Source organism: Nicotiana sylvestris, chromosome 10 (assembly GCF_000393655.2).
Source record: "Nicotiana sylvestris chromosome 10, ASM39365v2, whole genome shotgun sequence".
Lineage (NCBI taxonomy): Eukaryota > Viridiplantae > Streptophyta > Magnoliopsida > Solanales > Solanaceae > Nicotiana > Nicotiana sylvestris.
In genome coordinates this window covers 126402301-126427612 of record NC_091066.1, presented here as the reverse complement: position 1 = coordinate 126427612, position 25312 = coordinate 126402301, and the positions used below count along the sequence as shown (strand labels likewise).

The following is a 25312-nucleotide window of genomic DNA, read 5'->3' as shown; positions in this document are numbered from 1 at the left end:
CTAGAACAATACACCCAGGTTTTAAACTTAGAATAACACAGCCTCATGCCAGATCCTTAGTAGGAACGTTTGTTTGCATCATGTGCATTTGACTTTGGGGACTCAACACAGGAGTTGTGTCCGTCTAGGACAGGTGTACCCAAAAATAAAAAGACCAAGCTGATGCATTTTTACGTGCTACCTATGCATTTATTTTTTTTGGCTTGCATGTTGACCGACTTCTAGATTAGGTAAGAAAAATCAAAGAAAAACCAAGATTGAGGTAGGAGAGAGGAAATTACCCGCCTTTGAAAAAACCTGGTGTTCAAAATATCCCGAAACTCTGCCGAAATTTTGAAAAAAAAGAGAAAAAGAGATTTTTGAAAAAAAGAAGAAGAAAAAAAGGGGTTAGTCCAAAATGGTTTATGTTTTTCTCATCGCGTCAAAACTGGCCGAACTATGCGGGTTTGATTCTCACGGGATGTGGGATACGTAGGCAGCCTTCATCGGGTCCAGCCCGCTTTTGAAAATGTCATTTTTGTCATAAATAAAAGTGGGTGATGTCGTTCTTGTCTAAATATCCAAGTGTCCCAATGGGACGCCGGAGGGCCGTTTTTGCAAGGATAGCCATTGACGGTTTCTTTAATAGTTTTTAGCCACTTAGCAAAACAGCTCTAAAATCTTCCCTTTCGAAGTGCTGAAGGGCCGTATTTGCAAAGGTAGCCTTGATTTATGTGATTTTTTGCAAAGTGAACCTTTTATTTTATTTTATTAGCTTTTGAATAAAAACTCACTTTGTTTTAAACCAATCACCTTAATCTAAATGTGCAGAATGAGCACGAGTTAAAATGTACCAATGAAAATCATGTCCAAGATTCCGTTGGAACTACACATGTGGTGGGAAGATTTGGGTAAGCCAGGATGAGACATCATCAACCTTTACTTGGGATTCCTAAAGATCAGGCCTAGAGTAGACATAATAAAGGGACTAGTGACATTTTGGGACCCAGCTTAGAACATTCTGCATTTCTCGAACTTTGAACTCACACCTACTTTGGAAGAGATAGCGGGTTATGCTGGGAGCACCGAAGGTTTAAGACATAAATACCTGGTCGCTTCAAGGGCTGTCACCCCTCACAAGTTTTTGGATTTGCTAAAAATCAGTAGGCATGTCCAGTATGCAGATTTGGCGGTTGGGAACCGATCAAAGTGGGAAGAGCATAGGTGCTTCGCTTTCATGGTAGCCTTCTAGTGTTTCCTCGGAAGGATGGGAATATTGATCTACGGGTAGCTGGAGTCATCAATGTTTTGATTACCAATGCCAAGAGCACCCTTGCCCCTATGATAGTATCTGAGATATTCCAAGCTCTCACGGCCTACAAAGCCGGAGCAAATTTTTTCGAAGGGTGCAATTTGCTACTACAAATGTGGATGATTGAGCATTTGTGTCATCGTCCTCGATATATGAACTACGGATCTACAGGGAAAAGTTGCATTGAAGAGTTTGGCAAAAGGGTCTTAGGGTTCAAAAAGCCAGAAGGGGTTGGAGAGTGGATATCCTGCCTTCGTTCTATAACAGCAGGGCAGATAGAGTGGACACTGGGTTGGCTTCCTGTTAAAGAAATTGTATATATGCCTGCCACTGGTCCTTACTTCCTCCTAATGGGCCTTCGAGGAATCCAGCCTTATGCCCCATATCGGGTGTTGAGATAGTTGGGAAGATGCCAGGTAGTTCTCCCGGATGAGGATCTTAGTGTTCATGCAGTTGAAATCCGCTCCGATGGCCAATTTCATGAAGAAGTAGTTCGTCATATTTGGAATGAGTGCCAGTATTTGACAGCAAATACCCGAGTGTGTGACCTGTCAAAAGGCGAGGTCTCGCCTAGGTATCTTGCTTGGTATAGAAAGAAGGTCACTGCAAGGGCTGAACCCAAAATGCCGACCAAACGGCCTCACATCTAGGAATTTGTTGAAGCGTCGCAAGAACAATGGGCCTGGTTGACCAAAGAAAACGAGTATAGGGCCACCATAAGCAAGTTGGAAAAGCAAGTCAGAGATCTTCAATTTGAGAGTGGTTTGCAAGCCACTGCGGACGAGGGTGAAAAGAAAAGGATAGCTCAAGAAAATGAAGCCCTCCGAGCCCAATCCAAAAGATGAAAATAGCAGCTGAGAGCCCTGCTAGAAGTGGAAAAGATGAGAAACTTATAAACAGCCTTAGGCATAAAGTATGTGACTATGGATCTGATTTGGAAAAGACTGAAAGTGAACTAGCAAAGGCGCGAGTAAAGTTAGCCAAAAATGCGAAGGAACAGGCAAGTTTCGTTCAACAGTTGAAGGAAAAGTACAACAAAGGAATCATGGATCTGAAGAAAAAGATCAATACCTTTGAGAGCGAAATGACCAAGCAGGCAAAGGACTTCAAAGCAGAAAAGGAACACTGCTATGCCTTGATGTCGCAATTAGAAGAGGACCTGCAACAATTGCAAGAGCAAAATCATACGGCCACACAGGTTTTGGAGGCCAGATCTCAACAGATTGGACGTCTGCTACATGAGAATCAGGGAGAGGATTAGAAGGATTGCTGACTATATTGTGATGAAGTGCAACGAATGTGAGGACATGACCAGGTCTATGTTCTTCGCCGCAGTTATAATTTTTGTCCGTCAAATAATGGACGACCTCTATCGCCTCCAAGAAGATATGGCACGTAGGCCCACGACCAGACTGACTGATGTCCCGCGAGCCCCTAGAGCAGTAGTTGAGGCACTTATGTATTTCTGATTTTATTTTTTGAGTCTGTATTTTCCGTTTCTTTTGGAGTTTGTTAGTCCACTTTCGAGTCTATATTTTTAGTTTCTTTTGGAGTCTGTTAGTCCACTATCGAGTCTGTATTGCATTTTCTTTTAGAGTCTGCTACTTTTTCAGGAGTCGTTGTAATAGAGGGAAATCAGGATGTTTTTATGAAAATTTGAAAACCCAAAAATATTTCTTTCTTTTATTTTGCACTTATCCCTAAACTATTCGATCATACACATAAAATGAAAAAAGAAAAGAGAGAGAGAGAGAGAGGAAATAAAAGAGAAGGAAATTTGAGTGAAAAAAAGAATGGCAAAACGAAAGAGCAAAAACAAGTGCAGAATAAAAGGGGAGCAACAAGAACCAAGTGGGAAAGTTCAATAGTGACTAAAGAAAGGCTGGAGTGAAAAGAAAAGAAAAGAGAGAAGAGAAAGTGCAAAGTGAAAAGAGTTAGTTAAAGGCCAGGATGAAACATACAACCGTTCAAATACATAGTAGAAACTTTTAATTGTTCAGGTGCATTGCATCCCAAACGTGCGGTTGCCCATCTGTTAAATCTAACACTAACAAGTTTGCTGTTGTCATTGAGAACAGGAAAGTGGTTAGTTTGTTTGGAATTCTGGCAACCTACCCATACAATACCGGGTCTAAACACAAGGCAATCATGGCTAGCAAAGAATTGGACGCGAGTGTTATTGACCCGCCGAGTGAGGAAGAGGAATCTAAGCCTGGTTTGAAAAAGGAGTTATATAAGCTGAAGCACCAAATGGCCGAAATGTACCAGGCATGGATGAAAAGGCATCCTCCACCATCATACCCCGCCAACCCTGCTTTCATCCCACTACTGGCTCAATCTCAAGAGCCTCCCACTATTGATTTATCCCCATAACACGCACCAAGCTTCACCCCTTACCACCACTATCATGGCACCACTTCCCAAACTATCCAAGCTCCACCAGCCAAAACAACCACATACCCCCTTCCACCAGCTACCCTTGTCTTCGTAGCACCTCCACTAGCTATGCTTCATCGATCTTCCAGTGAGCCGGTATTCCAAGCCCAAGATATCCAGTACTATGCCCCAGAGCCCACCTTCAAAGTCCAAGATCACTAGTCCTACACTCCCCACTTCGAGCCTCCGGTAGAAACTGAGAATCTACCCAAAAACACAGAGCACGAGGAGATATTTAGGAAGGTAAAAAGCTTGGAGCAGTCACTGAGACATACGCAAAGGTTAGGGGGCCAAGTGTGCGTGGCTTATAAAGATCTATGCTTGTTTCCTGATGTCCAGCTACCTGTTGGATTCAAAATGGCCAAGTTTGACTTGTATGAAGGGCACGAAGACCCCGTGGCCCACTTGAGAGGATTTTGTAGCAAAATGAGGGGAGCCGGTGGGAAAGATGAACTGTTGATGGCATATTTTAGCCAAAGTCTGAGTGGTGTAGCATTGGAGTGGTACACCCGCCAGGACAACAGCCGATAGTACACTTGGGATGATCTGGCCCAGGCTTTTGCTCGGTATTTCTAGTACAATGTAGAGATTGTCCCAGACCGCTTGTCTTTGACTAAGATAGAGAAAAAGCCAGTGAGGTTTCAGGGAGTATGGTTTCCGTTGGAGAGAATAGGCAGCACGAGTCAACCCTCCAATAGAGGAAGATGAAATGGTGGAGTATTTTCTTTAGGCCTTGGAGCCTACCTGCTTTGGTCATCTGATATCAGCTATAGGTAAGTCTTTCAATGAAGTGGTAAAGATGGGAGGAATGGTAGATGAAGGACTAAAATCGAGCAAGATCATGAGTTACTCTTCTATCAAAGCAACTACACAAGCAATCCAGAATGGCACCGGGGGCGTGTTAGGGAAAAAGAAGAAAGAAGATGTTGCTATGGTCATCTAAGGATAATGGCATGGCCTAAGGGGCTCCCCTGACCATTACACTCAGCATCGACCCCAGCCTCAAACCTATACCCAAACTCCATATAATCCACCCCAACACTACTTCCCACCATTAGAACATCAGTATTCCATCAGGCCACCCTAATACCATGTCCATCACGCACAGTCGTATGCTCAACCCCCTCCTTACCCACAATGGCGTGCCCCAGCTCCACAAAACCCTTACCCCCCCTACAAAAATATACCAAAACCCTACTGGTCCAAGATTTCGATCCAGGCCGGAGTATAGTAATGAAAGGCTGCAGCGGAAGAAAACTTTCACCCCGCTTGGGGAGTCTTATACCAGCTTATTTCAGAGGTTGAGGCAGTTGGATGTTCTGAGGCCAATTAAGTCAAAATTACCAAACCCCGCTCCAAAGACCTGGATTATTCCCTCAGATGTGCATATTGTTCTGATGCTCCGGGGCACAACACAGTAAAATGTTGGCATTTGAAGAACTCCATTCAGGAGCTCATCGATACAAACCAAATTGTGGTCCAGAGTCCAGAAACTCCGAATATCAATCAAAATCCATTGCCAGCCCATTCTAAAACGCACATGATTGAGATAGTGCATAAGGATAGGGAGCCCAAGAAGCCTGCAAAGTCTGTTATGATGACCCGTGCTAGTGAAAGTAAGCCAGTCAAAACTCCAAATGTTACAAAGGCAATGTCTTCGATAGTTGAAGGGCTGAAAGACAAGTTGTGCACGCCTAATTATAAGCCGCCTATGGTAGTCACGAAGGGATTCCCAGATGATGTTGAAACAAACAAGGAAAGCCGAAAGTGGTCGTGCCAGAGGTAGCAAGTAAGCATGTAATTGTTGTGGAAGGGGCTCGCATTGCCCCTGTTATTATTAAACCTGTGACCCAATTGCCGATAGATAACACCAAGGCTATTCCATGGAATTACAAGTGAATGATAGTAACTTATAAAGGGAAATAAGTGGAAGAGGAAGTTAATGAAACCTAGGGTTTGACTCGTACGGGGAGATGCTTTGCCCAGAGGAATTAAGGAAAGCTAAGCCGCTGAAAGATAGTCCAATTCTAGTGAAGAAACCAGTCACTGAAGAGGAGGCAGAAGAAGTTTTGAGAAAAATGAAGGTGCAGGATTACTCCATAGTGGAACAATTGAGAAAGACCCTCGCTCAGATTTCTCTTCTATCATTGTTGATATATTCGGACGAGCACCGTCGGGCCCTCATGAAGATTTTGAATGAAGTTCATGTCCCTGACAAGATCACAATGAAACATTTGGAGAAGATTACCAATAAGATATTTGAGTCAAATAGGATCACCTTCTCGGATGATGAGATGCCTTTGGAGGGTACGGAACACAATCGAGCTCTTTATCTCACAGTGAAATGCGAAGATTCTGTGGTCACAAGGGTGTTATTTAACAATGGTTCCAGTGCAAATATTTTCCCTCTCTCCACTCTGCACAAGCTAAAAATTGATGCTGAGAGGATCCACAAGAACAATATATGTGTTCGAGGTTTTGACGGAGGGGGAAAAGATTCTGTTGGCTATATCATGCTCAAACTGACAATAGGACCAGTTGAATTTACCATGGATATCCAGGTACTGGATGTGGCCGTCTCTTATAATTTGCTGTTGGATAGGCCTTGGATACATATTGCCAAAGCAGTCCCGTCTTCTCTGCACCAGATGGTAAAGTTTGAGTGGGACAGATAGGAAATCGTTGTGCATGGTGATGAGAACTTATGTGCTTACAATAATACATCTATCCTTTTTATTGAGGCTGAAGATGATAAGGGGCCTTAGGTGTACCAAGTTTCCGAAACAGTGTCAGTTGAGAAGGTTCCGGAAGTTGGATACATTCCAGGTCAAAAGCTAGCTTCTGCGATAGTCATGGTAGAAAATGAAATTTAAAGAATGGTTTTGTGCCGGGCAATGGTCTGGGTGCATCTTTGCAAGGTATCGTGCAGCCAGTGTCTTTGCGTTAAAATCTGGGTACATTTGGTCTGGGGTTCAAACCCACATGGGATGATGTGAAGAAGGCTAAAAAGTTGAAAAAGAAGGCATGGTCGCTCTCAAAGCCTATCCCACGCCTCTCCAGGTCTTTAATCAAGTCCGGGGTAGTGAAGCATCCGGTGTCAGTAGTTCTAAAGCCTGTGGTTGACTTCGATGAGGAGTTGATTGAAAGGTTCCAAAGTCTATTTGATGAAGTGAACATGGTAGAAATTGGGTAAGGTTCCAACAAAGCGGGCGTGCAGTTTATTGGGCCAAAAGTGAAGCTTAACAATTGGAATGCTACCCCTCTCCCTACTCAGAAGGAGTCTTGATAGTTTGCTTTGTTTTCCTTTCTGTTATCTGGATTATTCCAGGGTTGTAATCCAAATTTTTATTTGTCGCCTGTTTTGATGTACAAACCCTCCTATCCTTTATTTTCAATGAAATGCAATTTCACTTTTTCCATTACTCCTGATAGTGTCATTTTTTCTTTCTTTGTACAGTTCTTTTTATGCTGGTTTCAATGACATGCCATGCATGAGGAATCTTCGGTCAAGTCTTAAAAGCCAATCTAATTCTGAAATAATAATCCAAGAAATACAGTGTGATGATGAAACAGAATATGATGAAGATGAGGCATTTGAGGAAATTAGTAAAGAATTAAATCATTTTGAAGAGAAACCCAAGCCTAATTTCAATGAAACTGAAGTAATCAATTTAGGGGATCCAGATAATATCAGGGAAACCAAGATAAGTTTACACTTGGAACCACAAATCAAGGAAGAAATAATTAAAGCACTGTTTGAATATAAAGATATTTTTGCATGGTCATATGACGATATACCGGGTTTGAGTACTGACTTGGTGTTCACAAATTGCCAACTGATCCAGCATTCCCTCCTGTCAAGTAGAAGTTAAGGAAGTTCAAGATTGGCATGAGTGTGAAGATCAAGGAAGAAATCACAAAATAGTTGGATGCAAAGGTCATTCGAGTTACGTGATACCCTACTTGGTTAGCTAATATTGTGCCAGTACCAAAGAAGGATGGTAAGACCAGGGTGTGCATTGATTACCGTGATCTCAACAAAGCAAGTCCAAAGGATAATTTTTCATTACCAAACATCCACATTTTGATTGACAACTGTGCCAGGCATGAGATCGGGTCATTTGTGGATTGCTATGCAGGGTACCACCAAATCTTAATGGATGAGGAAGATGCAGAAAAGTCAGCATTTATCACGCCATGAGGGACATACTGCTACAGGGTAATGCCATTTGGTTTGAAAAATGCTGGGACAACTTACATGAGGGCAATGACTACTGTGTTTCATGATATGATACATAAGGAGATTGAGGTTTATGTAGATGATGTGATCATAAAGTCAAAGCAACAGTCCGACCATGTCAGAGATTTGAAGAGGTTTTTTTCAGAGGCTCTGCAGATACAATCTTAAGCTCAACCCTGCCAAGTGTGCATTTGGCATTCCATCTGGAAAACTGTTAGGGTTCATAGTCAGTCGGTGAGTCATTGAGTTGGATCCATCAAAGATCAAAGCTATCCAAGAATTGCCACCCCCAAGGAATAAGATTAAGGTGATGAGTTTGCTCGGACGTTTAAACTACATCAGTAGGTTTATTGCTTAACTCACGACAACTTGAGAGCCCATCTTTAAGTTGCTGAAGAAGGTTGCTACGGTCAAATGGACTGATGAGTGCTAGGAGGAATTTGATAAGATCTAGGGGTACTTGTCAAACCCACCTGTGTTGGTCCTGTCGGAACCCAGGAGACCTTTAATTCTCTATTTGACAGTCCTAGATAATTCATTTGGTTGTGTGTTGGGTCAACATGACATCACTGGCAGGAAGGCGAAAATCGTCTATTATCTTAGTAAGAAGTTCACATCCTATGAGGTTAAGTATACTCCCCTTGAAAGGACATGTTGCGCCCTGACTTGGGTGGCACAAAAGTTGATGCATTATCTGTCGTCCTACACTACTTACCTCATTTCTCGTCTAGATCCTCTAAAGTATATTTTTCAGAAGCTTATGCCCACAGGAAGACTTGCAAAGTGGCATATTTTGCTCATAGAGTTTGACATTATCTATGTAACTCGGACCGTGATGAAAGCCCAAGCATTGGCCGATCATTTGGCCGAGAACCCAGTGATGAAGAGTATGAGACATTGAGGACTTATTTTCCTGATAAAGAAGTGATGCATATTGACGAGGTGGAGTAGTATGAAAAGCCAGGTTGGAAACGTTTCTTTGATGGAGCTGCTAACATAAAAGGTGTCGGAATAGGGGCTGTGCTCATTTCTAAAATAGGGCATCACTACCCTGTTACGACCCAACTTCATTTCTATTGTACTAACAACATGGTTGAGTATGAGGCATGCATTCTAGGTTTAAGGTTAGCTGTAGATATGGGAGTCCAAGAAATCTTGGTCTTGGGAGATTCGTATCTATTGGTGCACCAGATTCAGGGAGAATGGGAGACTCAGGATTTAAAGCTCATACCATATCGACAATGTTTGCACGATCTTTGTCAACGGTTCATATAAGTAGAGTTCAGGCATATTCCTAGGATCCATAATAAGGTTGCCGATGCCTTGGCTAACTTGGCATCAATGTTACACCATCCGGATAAGGCTTATGTTGACCCTTTGCATATTCAAGTTCGTGATCAGCATGCCTACTGTAATATGATTGAGGAGGAACTTGATGGTGAACCGTGGTTCCATGATATCCGGGAATACATCAAGATGGGGGTGTATCCGGTACACGCCACAAATGATCAAAAGAGAACAGTTAGACATTTGGCTAGTGGATTTTTCTTGAGCGGGGGAATTTTGTACAAAAAAACTCCAGATCTTGGACTGCTGAGGTGCATAGAGGCTAAACAAGCAACAACTATCATGACCAAAGTGCATGTCGGAGTTTGTGGGCCGCACATGAGTGGGTATGTTTTGGAAAAGAAAATTCTTCGAGCAGAGTATTACTGGCTCAACATGGAACGAGATTGCATCAGCTTGGTGCGCAAGTGTCATCAATGCTAGGTACATGGTGATTTGATTCATTCTCTGCCGTCTAAGTTGCATACAATGTCCGCACCTTGGACTTTTGTTGCTTGGGGCATGGATGTCATTGGATTGATTGAGTTAGCAACATCAAATGGGCACAGGTTTATTCTGGTGGCCATCGACTATTTCACCAAGTAGGTTGAAGCTATGACTTTCAAATCTATGACCAAGGAGGCAGTGGTCGATTTTGTTCATTCAAACATTATTTGTCGGTTCGGAATCCCCAAGGTAATCATCACGGACAATGGTGCTAATCTTAACAGCCATTTGATGAAAGAAGTATGCCAAAATTTCAAGATTACGCATCGAAATTCCACTCTGTATCGCCCCAAGGAAAATGGAGTTGTTGAGGTGGCTAACAAGAACATAAAAAGATACTTCGGAAGATGGTGCAAGGTTCTAGGCAATGGCATGAAAAATTGCCTTTTGCTTTGCTGAGTTATCGCACTACTGTTGGCACTTCAGTAGGTCCAACTCCTTATTTGTTGGTGTATGGTACTGAAGCAGTTATATCCGTGGAGGTCGAAATTTTGTCTCTTTGAATTGTTGCTGAAACTAAAATTGATGATGATGAATGGGTCAACACCCGATTGGAACAGTTTAGTCTGACTGACAAAAAAGGCTGGCGACAGTGTGTCATGGTCAATTGTATCAGAAGAGAATGGAAAGAGCATATAACAAGAAGGTGCATCCCCAGAAATTTGAAGTGGCTCAGCAAATATTGAAACACATCCTTCCACATCAGTCTAAAGCTAAAGGCAAGTTTGACCCAAATTGGTAGGGGTCGTTCGTTGTAACAAGAGTGTTGTCCAATGGTGCTTTGTATTTAACAGATATAGAAGGCAAATGTGTAGATATGACTATCAATTCTGATGCATTCAAAAGATATTATGTATGATTTCTTTGGTCTGTTTAATTACTTGGCATGCTTTGAAGATTGGAATGACGAAGACATTTTATTCTACTATCTAAACACTTTATCCTTTGTTACCCCTTTTGAGCCTTATTTATTTTCTTTCATACCCCTCTTTTGGAATCAAAAGCAGAGTTCAGAAATACAGATATAGAAAATAAATAAAGAAGAGAAAAGAGGAAAAAGAGAAGAGAAAATGGAAAAATTAAAGCAAAAGAAAGAAAAGAAAGAAAAAAAGAAAAAGAAAAAGAAAAAGAGAAAGTAACAAAAACAAAGCAATTCATATGTCATGAACTACATTCGACCTGATTCCTTTTAAGGATACGTAGGCAGCCTCACGGTTTGGTCCCATCAAAATAAAAATTCAAAGTTCCCTAGATTCAAAGAAACTGGGGCAGAAGTTGTGGTTTTGTAAAAGATCTGATTCCAAAAGTTGTAATTCTGAACCCTTTCATTTTAAGCTGTTTTGAGCATGCATGCCGCCTTTTATTTCTAACCCTATCCAAAAGCCTACATTACATCCCAAAGGAAGACCTTCCGATCAATCTTTGAGGAATGCCAAGTCAAGCGAGATAGAGGTATAATTCATATAAGGGGCAACTCTTCATTCTACACAAGGAAAAATGAATAAATGAGAGAGTCTTATTGGTGAAAACCCTCACGGGTACCGTAAGGCGATAGAAAGTTGAGAGAAAACTAAATTGAGAAGTCTTATTGGTGAAAACCTTCGCGGGCACCGTAAGGCGACAGTGAGTTGAGAGATGAACAAATTAGAGAGGTTTGTTAGTGAAAACCTATTAGGACACTACAAGCCGAATGAGGCTCGTGACTTTGTAGAGGGATTGGATTATGGAAAAATCCTGGTTTCGAAGTATGAAGGCGGGATGAAAAATGAAATATGATTTGGTGAACTGTCTAGGCTGATTAATCCGAAATGTATGTCATGATCATTGGATCTAGTTGTTTCACTCAGATATTTCTCTTTTCCACTCTTCCTCAAATAGTCATCTCCGTTTTAAAATGCCCTTTTGTCTTTGCTCCTTGAAGTCACTTTGCTTCGCCTTCTCTTGGGTCTAATTTTCTAAGTCTTTTTCAATGTTAGCTTTGTTAAGCAAGCAAGAAAGGATTTTAAAGCCTACTACCAACTTTCAATTGCACAAAGCAAAGAGCGGCCAAAGCATACCAGAAATATCATGATTCAAAATGAGAAATAGGGTGTTAAGGGGAGTTCAAGTGGTTTTGTGAACTTTGAGGAAATACGGAGGTTCAAAATGGAAAGACGGAAATGTAAAACAGCAGGATGAGTGTGGGGCACTCGGGTCATTCAGGGTTCTGTGGTTGAGGTATGATCAGAAGGTTGAAACAATTCTTTGCCAGCCCAAGGCAGCTAATCGGAACAAATCACGATAGTGGAAACGCCACCTTCAGCAAGGATGCCGCAAACTAAACACCACATTTTCAAACTGATAAGATTTTCTTTGATTAAAACAGGGGCAAAAAATTTCGCGTTCTGGAGGAACCCTCGACGAGGGAAGCGTGCGCCAGCTAGGTTCAACTGTGTGATGACTCGGCCAGTCGTCTCATGAGTTACCGCTCTGTTTCCCCCATTTCTGCTTCTTATTTCTTTCTTTATCGGTACTATGTGTGATTGTGTTGGTTGGCTCGGGTTCGGTTTTGATAAGGTTTGAGATACTTAGTCTTTTTGAGGAAGCTTAAGTTGGGAAAGTGAACCGGATGTTGACTTATGTGGTAGAGGGCTCGGATATGAATTTTTATGGTTCGAATAGCTTCGGGAGATGATTTTGGACTTAGGAGCGTGATCAGAATGTATTTTGGAGGTACGGAGTAGATTTAGGCTTGAATTGGCGAAATTGAAATTTTGGCGTTTTCCGGTTAATAGGTGAGATTTTGATATAGGGGTCGGAATGGAATTCCGAAAGTTGTAGTAGGTTCGTTGTGTCATTTGGGATGTGTGTGCAAAAGTTTTAGTAATTCGGATGCGGCTTAGTAGAGTTTTTGATCAAAAGCGTAATTCGGAAGATTTTGGAACCTTAGGCTTGAATTCGATGTGTTTTGGTTGATTCGATGTTATTCGAGGTGTTTTGAGGATTGATATAAGTTAGAATAGTGGTATATGACTAGTTTGTGCTTTTGGTTGAGGTCCCGGGGGCCTCGAGGTGATTTTGGATGATTGACGGAAAGTAGGAATTTGGAAATGGCAGTTGAAGTGTTGGGGCTGCTGTTATAAGCGCATTTGCGGTTAGGAGGCCGCAGGTGCGACCCCCGCAGATGTGAAAATGAGTCGCAGAAGCAGAAGGGTCCAAGGAGAGCTGGTGCTGTAGAAGCGTCTAGGTAGGTGTATATGGTGAAATCGGAGGGTCCAATTTCTCATTATCGAAGCACCTCGGAAGACCGTCTCAAAGTCTCGAGGCTACAAGGCTACGATCGAGACTCCTCCCTTGAGGTTTGTCGACACTCGGTCTTGTGATAATGTCAACCACGGCCACGACGGAAATGGGGAGTTCCCAAGGCACGTGGCTAGGACTGACAAAGCCTAGAGAGCTACTCTAAGACCCGAGTCAGGGTGTCATCTAGTTGTCATGTCTCCGTACCCTTGTAATTAATGCTTGTTGTACTATGAAGGGATTCCCCTCCTATATAAAGGGGATCCTCCCCATTTTGTAAACCCAATTGCTTCATAAGAAATATATCTCTTTTCCTCTAACATACTCTCCTGATATTATTGCTTTCATTTATTGTGTTCATACTTGTTCTTCATTCATTGCTTTTCATTAGCCATAAAGAGCCTCCCTCAATTACCCCATAACTGCTATCCCTACTCTGATTGCCTCAAAAGTTCATAGCCAAGCCCCGAGATCGAGTATCCCGACCAATTTCATATCAAAGGCACTCCAGGGCCTCTATCTTTTTCTGCAATTGAAATAAACTAAGTATTAGCCCATGAGCCAGGAGGCGGAATGCACTCACCCGGGACAGAAAACTACCTGCTCCTTCAAGTGGTTTTCATAATTCAAGCTCCGGCCCGCCTCATACTGCAAATGTACCAACTCGACTTCTTTTTCATCACAAAGGAGCCTCAGGGATCTCCCCTCATCCAGAGCTTTCTGTAGCCTGGCTTCACAACGAAATAGCTCGGATTTAAGTTTATCGAATGCCTTCAAAAGAAAACTTAATAAGGAAGGGAAGGCGCAAAGCTTGAAAAGTCTATACCGAAACTCACCGTAAAGTGAAGCTGCTGGGCTTCTTGAAAGGCCAAACACACACCTGCCAATCCAGTCCCTTTGGCCCTGAAAGAGCCTACTCCGATCGAAGCACGATCGCTTGGTGTATGCGACCCCAGATTTCTAGTATCTCCCGAAATGCTATCGACGGAAGAAGAAGGTGACAGCAACGGAGAAACCCTCTTTCTAGAACCAAGAGCCGCGGACACGACAGGCTCGGATGATGCTTCCACTCCAAAGCCCCGGTCCCGCTCCGCCTTACTTTGAGCGCCATCGCCCTGTGAAAACACTTCTCGTTCGTTGTTACCGTTCTTCAGCCTGGGAGTTGGCAACCCTTCCCCCCTCTCCAAAGGAGCGCGGCCTCGCCTCGAAAGGCTCTCCAATGCTTACAACAGTAAGATCAACTCGCGTAAAGGGGATATGCTTCTCCACATAAAAGAAGGGAAAGGAAATAATAGCACATCACTCACTATGGTATTTTGCTTCCCATCTGCCACGGGACAAAGCTCTCCACTTGCGCTCATCACAGGTTGAGTGGATCGCCAATTCTCGGACCCAATCCGGCATATTGGTCGCAGCAAACTCAACCTCACATAATGGTAGGAAGAGCGTGCGCTAAGACTTTTACCTGAATAGTGGTATCGGGATCAATTTCCACAGGGAGCTTGGAATGGAGTTGCGTATTTGTTTAGACTAGGAATGCGTGTTTGCTCCTAATTATACTTCTAACATTTTTTTGGGGTTTTTGTTTAATAACTACTATTATCAACTACAAGTTTAAGCTAGTTTATGCTGAAGGGATATGTTCTAAGTTGTGATTAATATAGAGAAAGTCACTAGGGTCGTGGCATCACCTAAGTGCTTAACTAACGGGTAGAAACTACTAATAATAGATTGACATATTTGGGATCAATGTTATAACCGTTGCACAATTGTACCCACTCTCACACCTCTCGGTAGGGAGAGCGAATTTGCCCAATTGACTCTCTCGAGACCAATTGGGTAGGCCAATTAGACCAAGCAACTTGGGTTCAAGTAGGGTGATTACTCTCTCAAGGTTTAACCCGTTAATTGGGACTACCATTTCTCATGGGTCCACCCCAATTCCTTGTTGGGTCAATTTTGGGGTCATAGACTCTCTTTCTCAAGAAGAGTCAAGACCCACTAAGCTAGAATCAATGTTTGCAACCATCAATCCTTAATTAAACCATAAAATTAACCCAAATAACAAACACCCAATATCAATCTATCATTAAGAAGCAACACCCATTAATTACCCACACTAGGGTTGAGCCACAACCCTCGCTAATGGGTTTAGCTAGACATAATTAAAGAAGAAACTGAAGAAATAGAAGATGAAACAACCATATTAATTAATTAGTAATGTTAAACTACAATAATCTATGATGAAACCAAGCTATAAATGACCAAAATAGGCCAAAACATAAGTCTCATGAGTGCAGCAACTATCAGATGTACAAAACTTTCTCTAAAAATGGTAAAATGTTCTATTTATATTGGGCTGAAAAAACTGGACAAAAATGCCCCTGCGGGGTTAGTGCGGACCACACAAAGTTGGTACGCGGCCGCACTGGGTTGCTTGACCTCTGAATCTTGCTCTCTAAAGATGGTGATGTGGACCGCACAAAGTTGGAAAGCGGCCGCATGAAGACTGGCGCGGACCGCACAAAGTTGTTGTGCGGCCGCATGAATAGTTTTGGCAGCTTCTCTGAACTTCTTGGACGCACCGTGTGACCATAGAGTGCAGCCGCATGGAGAGGGACGCGAGCCGTATGAAGTGGGACGCGGCCACATGGTTTGCTTCTGGAATATGACACTCTCTGAACTTCTTGGAGGCGACCGCATTGCAAGATTGTGCGGCCGCATGAGTGAGATGCGGGCCGCATGAAGTGGGACGCGGCCGCATGAGTTTGACTTGTAGTTTCACAGTCTCTAAACTCCTATGGTGCGGCCTCATGACATGATGGTGCGGTCTGCACCAAGTTCTGAATGTCCTTACTTTAATGATCTTTGACACTTGAGCAGGTTTCACTCCGATTTGAGCCGATCTTTGACGATTTGTCACTTTATGGCTCAAACCTGCAATCAAGCGCAATCTTTAAGCATTTTGGGACTATTTTGTAGCAAATTACACTCAAAGCGCAGGCAAGTATGGGTATAAAACATGTTAAAATCCTACTTATCAACTCCCCCAAACTTAAACCTTTGCTTGTCCTCAAGCAAACAAAATAAGACCCACCCCTCAAAGGCAACATCCAAGCAATTTCAGCTTATCCTAAAGTAACCTCAACAAGCATCAATTGGGACTAACAATTGCCCTCAATGCGAATGCATCATTAACACATTTAAACTTTGAAAACTTGTGGATCAAGTGTGACACAAGAGCATCAAGAGTTGACACATTTCATCAAAGAACTTTTCTCAATTACTTTGGTCATTGTGGAACCCAAACTCACACATCCTCAACTCTCCCTAAGTGAACCTCACCTTTTAGAGTATTGACACACAAACCAAGGTTGATGGATTTTTCACTCATCTCTCTCAAGGAAGAGGCCACAAGTCCGGCTCTAAGTACCATATGCTTGCCCCTTATGTAAGTATCCACTAATGTAGGTTCCCTTCAACTCAAAATCATGTAGGGCTTTTGTGGAGTCATTGTGAAGGCTTTTGGGTAAGGGTAGGACATATTTTTGTTCAAGTGGGTTCAATCTTCCCTTAAGCACTTCTTTTGATTCATTTTGGCACACTTTCTTGACTCATTTGAGTATTCACTTCTTTTTCAAGGGGTTAGAGAGACACATTGTCACCCTTTCTTATGCAATTCAACACATTTCTCCTTTTTCTACTTTTTCCACACCCTTTTTCACTTTTGTTTTCTTTGAATCCCCTTTCTGACCTTATTCAATTCGGTCTTTCTTTTTGTCTTATCTTTTCTTTCTTTTTCATTACCTTTCTTTTCTTTTGCTTTTGTACCTTTTACCACATTGTTTCCTTTCTTGTCTCCCCCCCCCCAAACTTAAAATTTGCCATCTACTCAAGGGAAGATTTGGGTGCCAAGAGATGGTATCATTAAGAACAGGTATAGGCTTGTAGCTTTGGTTCTTGAAAGAAGAAGGTTCAAGGATCAAAAGGGTTAACTATGGATCATTTCATTGGTAGGTCATGGAATTGTTCAATCTTAGCATTTTGGATCAAGGAGAGCCTTCAATCACTTCTCAAGCCAAATTTCACCTAGGATTTCACCTCAACAAACATCCGGGGCAAGTTCTAGACCATTGGCTTGGGACATGGACTCGCAAATCGAATTCTCACCACACACACTCAAGGATTGCTAAAGCTATTAAGTTGAGGGCCCACAATGACCTTAGTTATGATTCAAGTGCACAATGGTCCAATACGACCACATGATGACTGTTTGGTCAACACAAGAGTCTCAAGGCCACGACTTTCACCATCCTGAGCACAACATTATGTCTTTGACCATGGGATCAAAGACAAATGTGTTAGGCCCAAGTGAAGCTTTGCCTGAGGTACCCTTGACTGCAAAACTTGAAAATAAAAAAAAATAAAAAAATAAAAAACGAACTCAAACCCTTAAGAAGGTTGTCACGCCATCTATCATTGGGAAGAGCCACCCGGTTTGCACAACACTCTACCCATGGAAAGAACGTGGCATTAAGAAAACCAAGGGCTTATTGCAAACGCCAAAATAAAACAAAAAGGCTACGAGCCTACTATGAAGCTAAAAATGAAAATTTTTAACGAAAATAGAAAAACCAAATGAATATGTACAATGGGGGAGTAGAATATACAGCGGGGGGAATGGATATGTACATAAAATAGAAAAGTAACTAGAATGAAAAGTTATATACAGGCCAACTATCAACTAGCAACATAAGCTAAGAGTCAAATAAATATGTACAGTCATCCCAAATGTATCAACCATCAAAATAGTAGGGCGCACCCCCACGAATAAAAGCTGGCATTATCCCCAATGCCAACTACCAAAATAAGCATATAAATAGAGAAAGGATATAGAGTGGCTCCTCAAGCCTGATCCGTCGTCATGGGCTGATCAGTGGTCCCCTGGTCCTCTATACTGGCGGGAACCTCAGACTGGTTCCCGGCCTGCTGCTGCTCTGATGCTGGGACAGGGGCCGGGTCATGGACTGACTGAACATCTGGTGGAGCACTCGAAGTATCCTCCTGAACCTGTGCTACCTCTATCACAACACCCTCAGTGCTAGGAAGCTTCCTCTTCTTCCTTGGGTGCCTAGGCTCCTCCTCCCGCTGTGGCTCCGGTACAACTACTGCTGGTGGAGGTGCTGACTCATCAAAGAACAAGTCTAAAGGCAGCTGGTCTGCCTTTAGCTTGTCAACCTCAGCTCGGAGCACCTTCACCTCTTCCTTGGATGCCCGGGATTTTCTCATCTTCTTGTGGTTTCTGGCAAGCTCTTTTAGAGCTTTGCCCTGTGCATCAGCTGCCTTTGTCAAGGCAGCCTGAGTAGCCAAAATCTTCTCCTGGTTGGCCAGGAGTGTCTTCAATGTCTCCTCAATGGACTGAGGAATCTCAACGGTGGCTAGAATAGACTGGGCCGCAACTGTGGTAGCCAAAGTGGACAACTTGGATGTCGAGACTGACATCCAGTTGTTTAAACTCGCTAATGTCTTTGCTAACTGCTGGGCCATGAATGGGTTGGATTTGGAGGTGGGAACCACTGGGCCAGTTGAAGAACTGGGACCCGCAGAGGAGGATGGGATGTCCGGAACAGTAGTGGCAGCAGAAGTAGGTGGCTCAACAGAAGCCTCTACCGCAACTAGCTCCTCAGACTGGCTAGCCGGGTGCAGAGGTGGATGCTTTTCCCTTCTTATCCCCCTTCGGGTTGTTTGGACCCTGAATACTAAACCATGAAAACGGGGACACCGGCTGGACTCCAACATCAAAAGGGTATTTCTTCACCTTTGCATCTTCAAAGTACATTGTGAGGGTGTTCGAGTAGGGGTAGTTTCTGTCCGTATCAATGCCAATGGATGTGATCACATTGTAGATAACATTCCCCACATTGATGGGGAACCCTGCCATAATGGACGCAATGAGAACCGCTCGGGCGATTGGAATGGTCTGGTCATGGGACGAAGGGTCCAACCTGTTGCATACAAAAGTTAACCATCCTCTCACCTCAAAATTGAGGTCCTTTCGTAGTATTTTCTTCCCCACCTGAATCCACTCCGGAACAGTACTCGGCTGAGCTAAGAACTGTGCCACCCAAGGACGAGCTTTCTCTTTCAACTCTAACTTCTCTCTATATAGAGAGTCATCCTCCTCATTGAAACCCAAATACTCGTTCAATGCCTCTCCCGAGAACACTATCTTCTTATCCCGCACTTTGGTTGCAATTGACCCTTCTTTGGTGTGGGCCACATTGTTGTAGAATTCCTTCACCATATGTTCATTTGCATCGACCAACTAATCTTTGAAGGAATCCCACTCCACTCTAGTAATAAATTGTTCATGGACTCGGGGAAGGTAGGGTAACAAATCCGGGTGACTACTCTTCTTTCTGGAATCCCCTTCTTCTTGGGCCATACTTCCCGGAATTTATGAAAGGCCACCTCGATAACAAATTTGTCCTACCATACAACTGGGTTTCTAGTTCTTTCAATTCCCCCAACTCCAAGTACCCCACTGTCTGGGACCTCCTCATCACTCTTATATTTATCTTCTACACCCTCCCCGGATTCTGAAGCTGTGGGGGAGGTGGAGTATTTGGCACTGGCTGCTTCTGAGCCCTCAGACGACTCAGGTTGTATAACAGTTGGAGCTTTAGCTGAGCTTGCAGGGGCGTTACCCGAATCAGTTGAGACATCCTGGGAGGGGAGGTACTCACTCCCCGACTGCTCCTCATCACTCACCAACTGCTTTCTTGTTTTTAGCTTTGGTTGGGGAGTGAGTTTCTTCAATTTTGCTTTACCTCCCCGGGAGGGGTCACCTCCTCGTCCGGGTTGTTTAGCTCCACGCCCTTGTTGTTTAACTATTTTCTGCACATAAATAATTCTAACATTGTTAGTTCAGGCAATTGCAGAGTTTAAGTACAAAATAGAAACACAGACAGAGGACAGATGATAGTAGTGCGGACCACACAAACAAGGCATGCGGACCGCACTGACAAAGTTGGGAAATGAAGACCTCTCTGATTAGGAACCATGCGGACCGCATGAATAAGGGGTACGTCCGCGTGAGGGCCAACGCGGTCTGCACAAACTGGTCATGCGGCCACATTGGCCATACTATTAAAAACTGGTGCCCTCTGAACCTCACCCACGCAGACCGCGCAAACATGGGATGCGGCCGCGTGGGGCATGGAGAGGACCGCACAAACCAGGCATGCGGCCGCGCTGGGAAGTATCAACCTTTAGGCTCAAGGCTTATGCGGACCGCGTAACAGAATGATGCGGCCGCGTAAAAGGCATGCAGACCGCATAATCAGGGAGTGCGGCCGCGCTAGGCTTTCATTACAGGGGCAATTAGGGTTTTACAAAAAAAACTCAAGTCTTTCACGTTTTAGCATCCTACTTTGTCCCTACTCATTTATAACATGCCCATCATTTCAAAGAACAACAAGAACAATATAAAACTATCATAATCATGAAACGATGAAGAACAAAAAGAAAAACGAAGAAGTTATGACTAGGGAAACATGTATAAAGTTTAAATTAATACTAAGTAAAGACTAATGTGAGAGATATGTTACCAGGAAAGCGAAGAAATGCTCTTGATATTAACACTAAGAAGGGTCTCTGATGTGAACAGTAACTTTTAGGGCTCAGGGGTCAATTTTTGTGAAAAGTTCTAATGAAGACCCTAATGGCCTATTTATAAGAAACACTGCGGGGCCCAGCACTTACCGTCCAACGCGGCCACGTGAACACGACCGCGGGCCGCGCTGGGAATTTACCATTTACCTATTGCTGAACCAAAGGCACGTGGACCACATGAGACGGGCTGCGGCCGCATGAGAACCACACGGGCCGCTCAAAGTGGGACGCGACCGCGTGAACGCAGTTCAGAGACTGATCATTCTTGGCCTTTAACGGTGCGGACCGCACAAGCAAGGGTGCGGCCGCACTAGCCATCTTCAGAAACTTGGCAATATTTTCTTTGGCCTGTGCGGACCGCACAAAGTGGGATTGCGGCCGCACGGTCACTGTTCAGAGACTGTGCACTTTTGTACAGTTGTTTTGCACTGGTTCAATCACAATTCCTGCAACATCTCACAAACCATTAGCTCAAAAATCCTAATCTACAACAAAAATCAAAAAGAAAGAAAAAGACATGGGTTGCCTCCCAAGAAGCGCCTGATTTAACGTCGCGGCACGACGCATGTTACCATCAAAGTCACTTCAAATGAATGAGTGCCACCACATGGCTATCATCAAACTTTCCCAAGTAATGCTTGACACGATGCCCATTGACCCGGAAAACTTCACCATTTTTGTTCTTGAGATCAATAGCACCAAATGGGGTTACACCAACAACTTCAAATGGACCACTCCACTTAGACTTAAGCTTTCCCGGGAATAACCTCAACCGGGAGTTGAACAGAAGAACCATGTCACCAACTTTGAATTCCTTCCCTCGAGCATATTTATCGTGAAGGTAATTCATCTTGTCCTTGTATAAGGACGAGCTGGAGTAGGCATGATATCTAAACTCGTCTAGCTCATTGAGTTGCTCAACTCGGAGATTCGCAGCGACATCCCATTCTAAGTTCAATTTTCTCAAGGCCCACACAGCCTTATGCTCCAATTCCACCGGAAGATAACAAACTTTTCCAAACACCAACCGGTACGAAGATATACCAATCGGGGTCTTGTAAGCTGTCCGATAGGCCCAAAGAGCATCATCTAATTTCTTCGACCAATCGGTCCTATTGGCATTGACAGTTTTGGACAAAATACTCTTGATCTCTCGGTTGAAAACCTCAACTTGGCCATTCGCTTGAGGATGATAAGGAGTGGTCACCTTGTGATTTACACCATACTTGGCAAGCAATGAATCAAAAGCCCTGTTGCAAAAATGAGAACCACCATCACTAATGATAGCACGTGGAGTGCCAAACCTTGTGAAGATACTCTTTTTCAAGAACGCCACCACACTTCGAGCTTCGTTGTTGGGCAAAGCGACGGTTTCGACCCATTTCGACACATAATCAACCGCTACCAAGATATAGGTGTTCCCACAAGAACTCACGAACGGCTTCATAAAGTCGATACCCCACACATCAAAAATTTCCACCTCTAGAATTGTGTTGAGAGGCATCTCATCCTTTTTTGAAATCCCACCGGCTCGTTGGCATTCATCACATCTCTTGACAAAATCACCAGCATCTTTAAACAAGGAGGGCCAATAGAAACCGCAACTAAGCACCTTAGAAGCCGTCCTCACCCTGCCATGATGGCCACCATAGGGAGAGGAATGACAAGTCTCCAAAATACTCAATTGTTCTTCTTCTGGGACACATCGGCGAATCACACCATCAGTGCAAATCTTGAACAAATATGGCTCATCCCAATAATAATCCAAACTATCCCGCTTGAGCTTCTTCCTTTGGTTAGAAAGGAGCTCATACAGGATTATACTGGTCACAAGATAATTTGCCACATCGACAAACCACGACATATCATGCATAGATACCGCAAGGAGTTGTTCATCCGGGAATGCATCATTGATCTCAAGGCCGTCAGAAGGCCTCCCCTCTTCCTCCAAGCGGGACAAGTGGTCCGCCACTTGATTTTCACTTCCTTTCCGGTCCACAATTTCTAGATCAAACTCTTGAAGAAGTAGCACCCATCTCATCAACCTTGCTTTTGAAACTTTCTTGGTCATCAAATACCTAAGGGCGGCATGATCGGTATGGATAATCACTTTGGCCCCCATAAGGTATGGTCGGAACTTTTCCATGGCAAACACAATAGCTAGCAACTCCTTCTCGGTGACTGTATATTTTCTTTGAGCTTCATTCATCGTCTTGCTTGAGTAGTACACCGGATGGAACATCTTGTTGATTCTTTGGCCCAAGACTGCCCCTAGCGCAACATCACTAGCGTCGCACATGAGCTCAAATGGCAAGCTCCAATTGGGTGCAGTAATGATAGGGGTAGTTGTCAACTTGTGTTTTAGAAGCTCGAAAGCCTCCATGCATTTCTCATCAAAGACAAACTTGGCCTCCTTCTCTAACAACTTGCACAACGGGTTAACTACCTTAGAGAAATCTTTGATGAACCTTCGGTAGAAACCCGCATGCCCCAAAAAGCTCCTCACCCCTTTGACAAAAGTAGGGGGAGGTAACCTTGAAATGACTTCAATCTTGGCTTTGTCAACTTTAATACCTCTCTTCGAAATCTTATGACCCAATACAATACCCTCTTCTACCATAAAATGGCATTTTCCCAATTGATAACTAGGTTTGTATCTTCACATCGGGCCAACACACGGTCCAAATTTGTCAAGCATTCTTCAAAGGAGTCCCCCACCACGCTAAAATCATCCATAAAGACCTCCAATATATCTTCCACCATGTCGGTGAAAATTGCCATCATACATCGTTGAAAGGTCGTTGGGGCATTACACAATCCAAACGTCATCCTCGAAAATGCGAATGTGCCATAGGGACAAGTAAAGGTCGTCTTTTCCTGATCTTCCGGGGCGATGAGAATCTGATTGTACCCCGAATACCCATCTAAAAAGCAATAGAACGACCGACCCGCAAGATGTTCAAGCATTTGGTTGAGGAACAGCAACGGGAAATGATCCTTTCGAGTCACCTTGTTAAGCTTCCTATAGTCCATACAAACTCTCCATCCCATCACCGTACGAGTAGGAATCAACTCATTGTTAGCATTGGTTGCCACAGTCATCCCGCCCTTCTTCGGTACGCATTGCACTGGAGAAGTCCATGAGCTGTCAGAAATAGGATACACCACACCGGCGTCAAGCAACTTGATAACTTCCTTCTTGACCACTTCTTGCATAGCTTCATTAAGTCTCCTTTGGTGTTCAAGTGAGGGCCTCACATCCTCCTCCAATATGATCTTATGCATGCAAAAGGCGGGGCTTATACCCCGAATATCCGCCAATGTCCATCTGATCGCCCTCTTGCGCTTTTGTAGAACCGCCAAAGTGGCGTCAACCTGCACGTTAGTCAAGCAAGACGAAATAATAACAGGCAAAGTGAAATTAGGGCCCATGTATTCATACCTGAGGTGAGTAGGAAGTGGTTTCAACTCCAACACCGGTGGCTCCTCAATAGATAGCTTGGTTGGGGGCGTTTTGCGATTCTCAAGATCCAAGGATAACTTCCTAGGCTCATAAGAATACGAGCCCATACCATGTAAAGCGTTTACACATTCAACTCTCCCGGCATCATCATCAACATCCATGTTCAAGAGCACGGCCTCAAGTGGGTCCTCAACATTCACCATTGCGCTTGTGCCATCCACTATCACCGCCGTGACAATGTCAGCAAACGAGCACACCTCGGTGCTATTCGGTTGCCTCATAGATTTGCACACATGGAACACCACCTTTTCATCACCAACACGGAAGGTCAACTCTCCCGCTTCGACATCTACCAAAGCCTTTCCAGTAGCTAGGAAAGGTCTTCCAAGGATAATTGGCACCTCAAAATACACCTCACAATCCAAGATAACGAAATCGGCCGGCAATATGAACTTATCAACACGAACAAGGACATCATCAATAATCCCCAAAGGCCGCTTCATTGACCGGTACACCATTTGAAGCCTCATAGAAGTTGGATGAGGTTGTCCGATTCCCAAGGTCTTGAAGACCGAATATGGCATTAAATTGATACTTTCCCCCAAGTCACAAAGGGATTTTGCAAAGTCAGCACTTCCAATGGTACATGGGATAGTGAATGCACCGGGGTCTTCAAGTTTCGGAGCCATAGAATGCACAATTGTGCTCACTTGATGGGTCATCTTGATTGTCTCACACTCCATTGATCTCTTTTTTGTAACCAAATCTTTCATGAACTTTGCGTACCCCGACATTTGCTCGAGTGCCTTCACCAAAGGCACATTGATAGTCAAACTCTTCATCATCTCAATAAATTTCTTAAATTGGTTGTCACCTTTTTGCTTGGCCAACCGTTGAGGATAGGGCGGAGGAGGCCGAGGTAAGGGTGCTTTGGCTTTGGGCACCACCGGCTCGGGAATATCAATCACGTGTTCCCTAGACGGGTTCACGGCCTCTTGTGTCTCCTCTTCAACCTCATGAATATCAATCCGCACATCATCTCTCACACTTGGTTCAACTACATCTTCAACCACCAAAGGCATTTCATTATCTCGTA

The 25312-nt window shown here is 43.6% G+C and overlaps 1 protein-coding gene across 1 annotated transcript; it reads left to right on the top strand.

Annotated features, from left to right (window-relative positions):
* Positions 1 to 2132: 2132 nt before the first annotated feature.
* LOC138879916 (uncharacterized) lies at positions 2133 to 2552 on the top strand. Its single transcript, XM_070159564.1, has one exon. The coding sequence runs from the start codon at positions 2133 to 2135 to the stop codon at positions 2550 to 2552; it is 420 nt and encodes a 139-aa protein (XP_070015665.1).
* Positions 2553 to 25312: the final 22760 nt, after the last annotated feature.

Bases quoted from the DNA above. Each gene is read 5' to 3' on its own strand.
- LOC138879916 (XM_070159564.1), top strand. From the start codon at position 2,133: ATGAAAATAGCAGCTGAGAGCCCTGCTAGAAGTGGAAAAGATGAGAAA.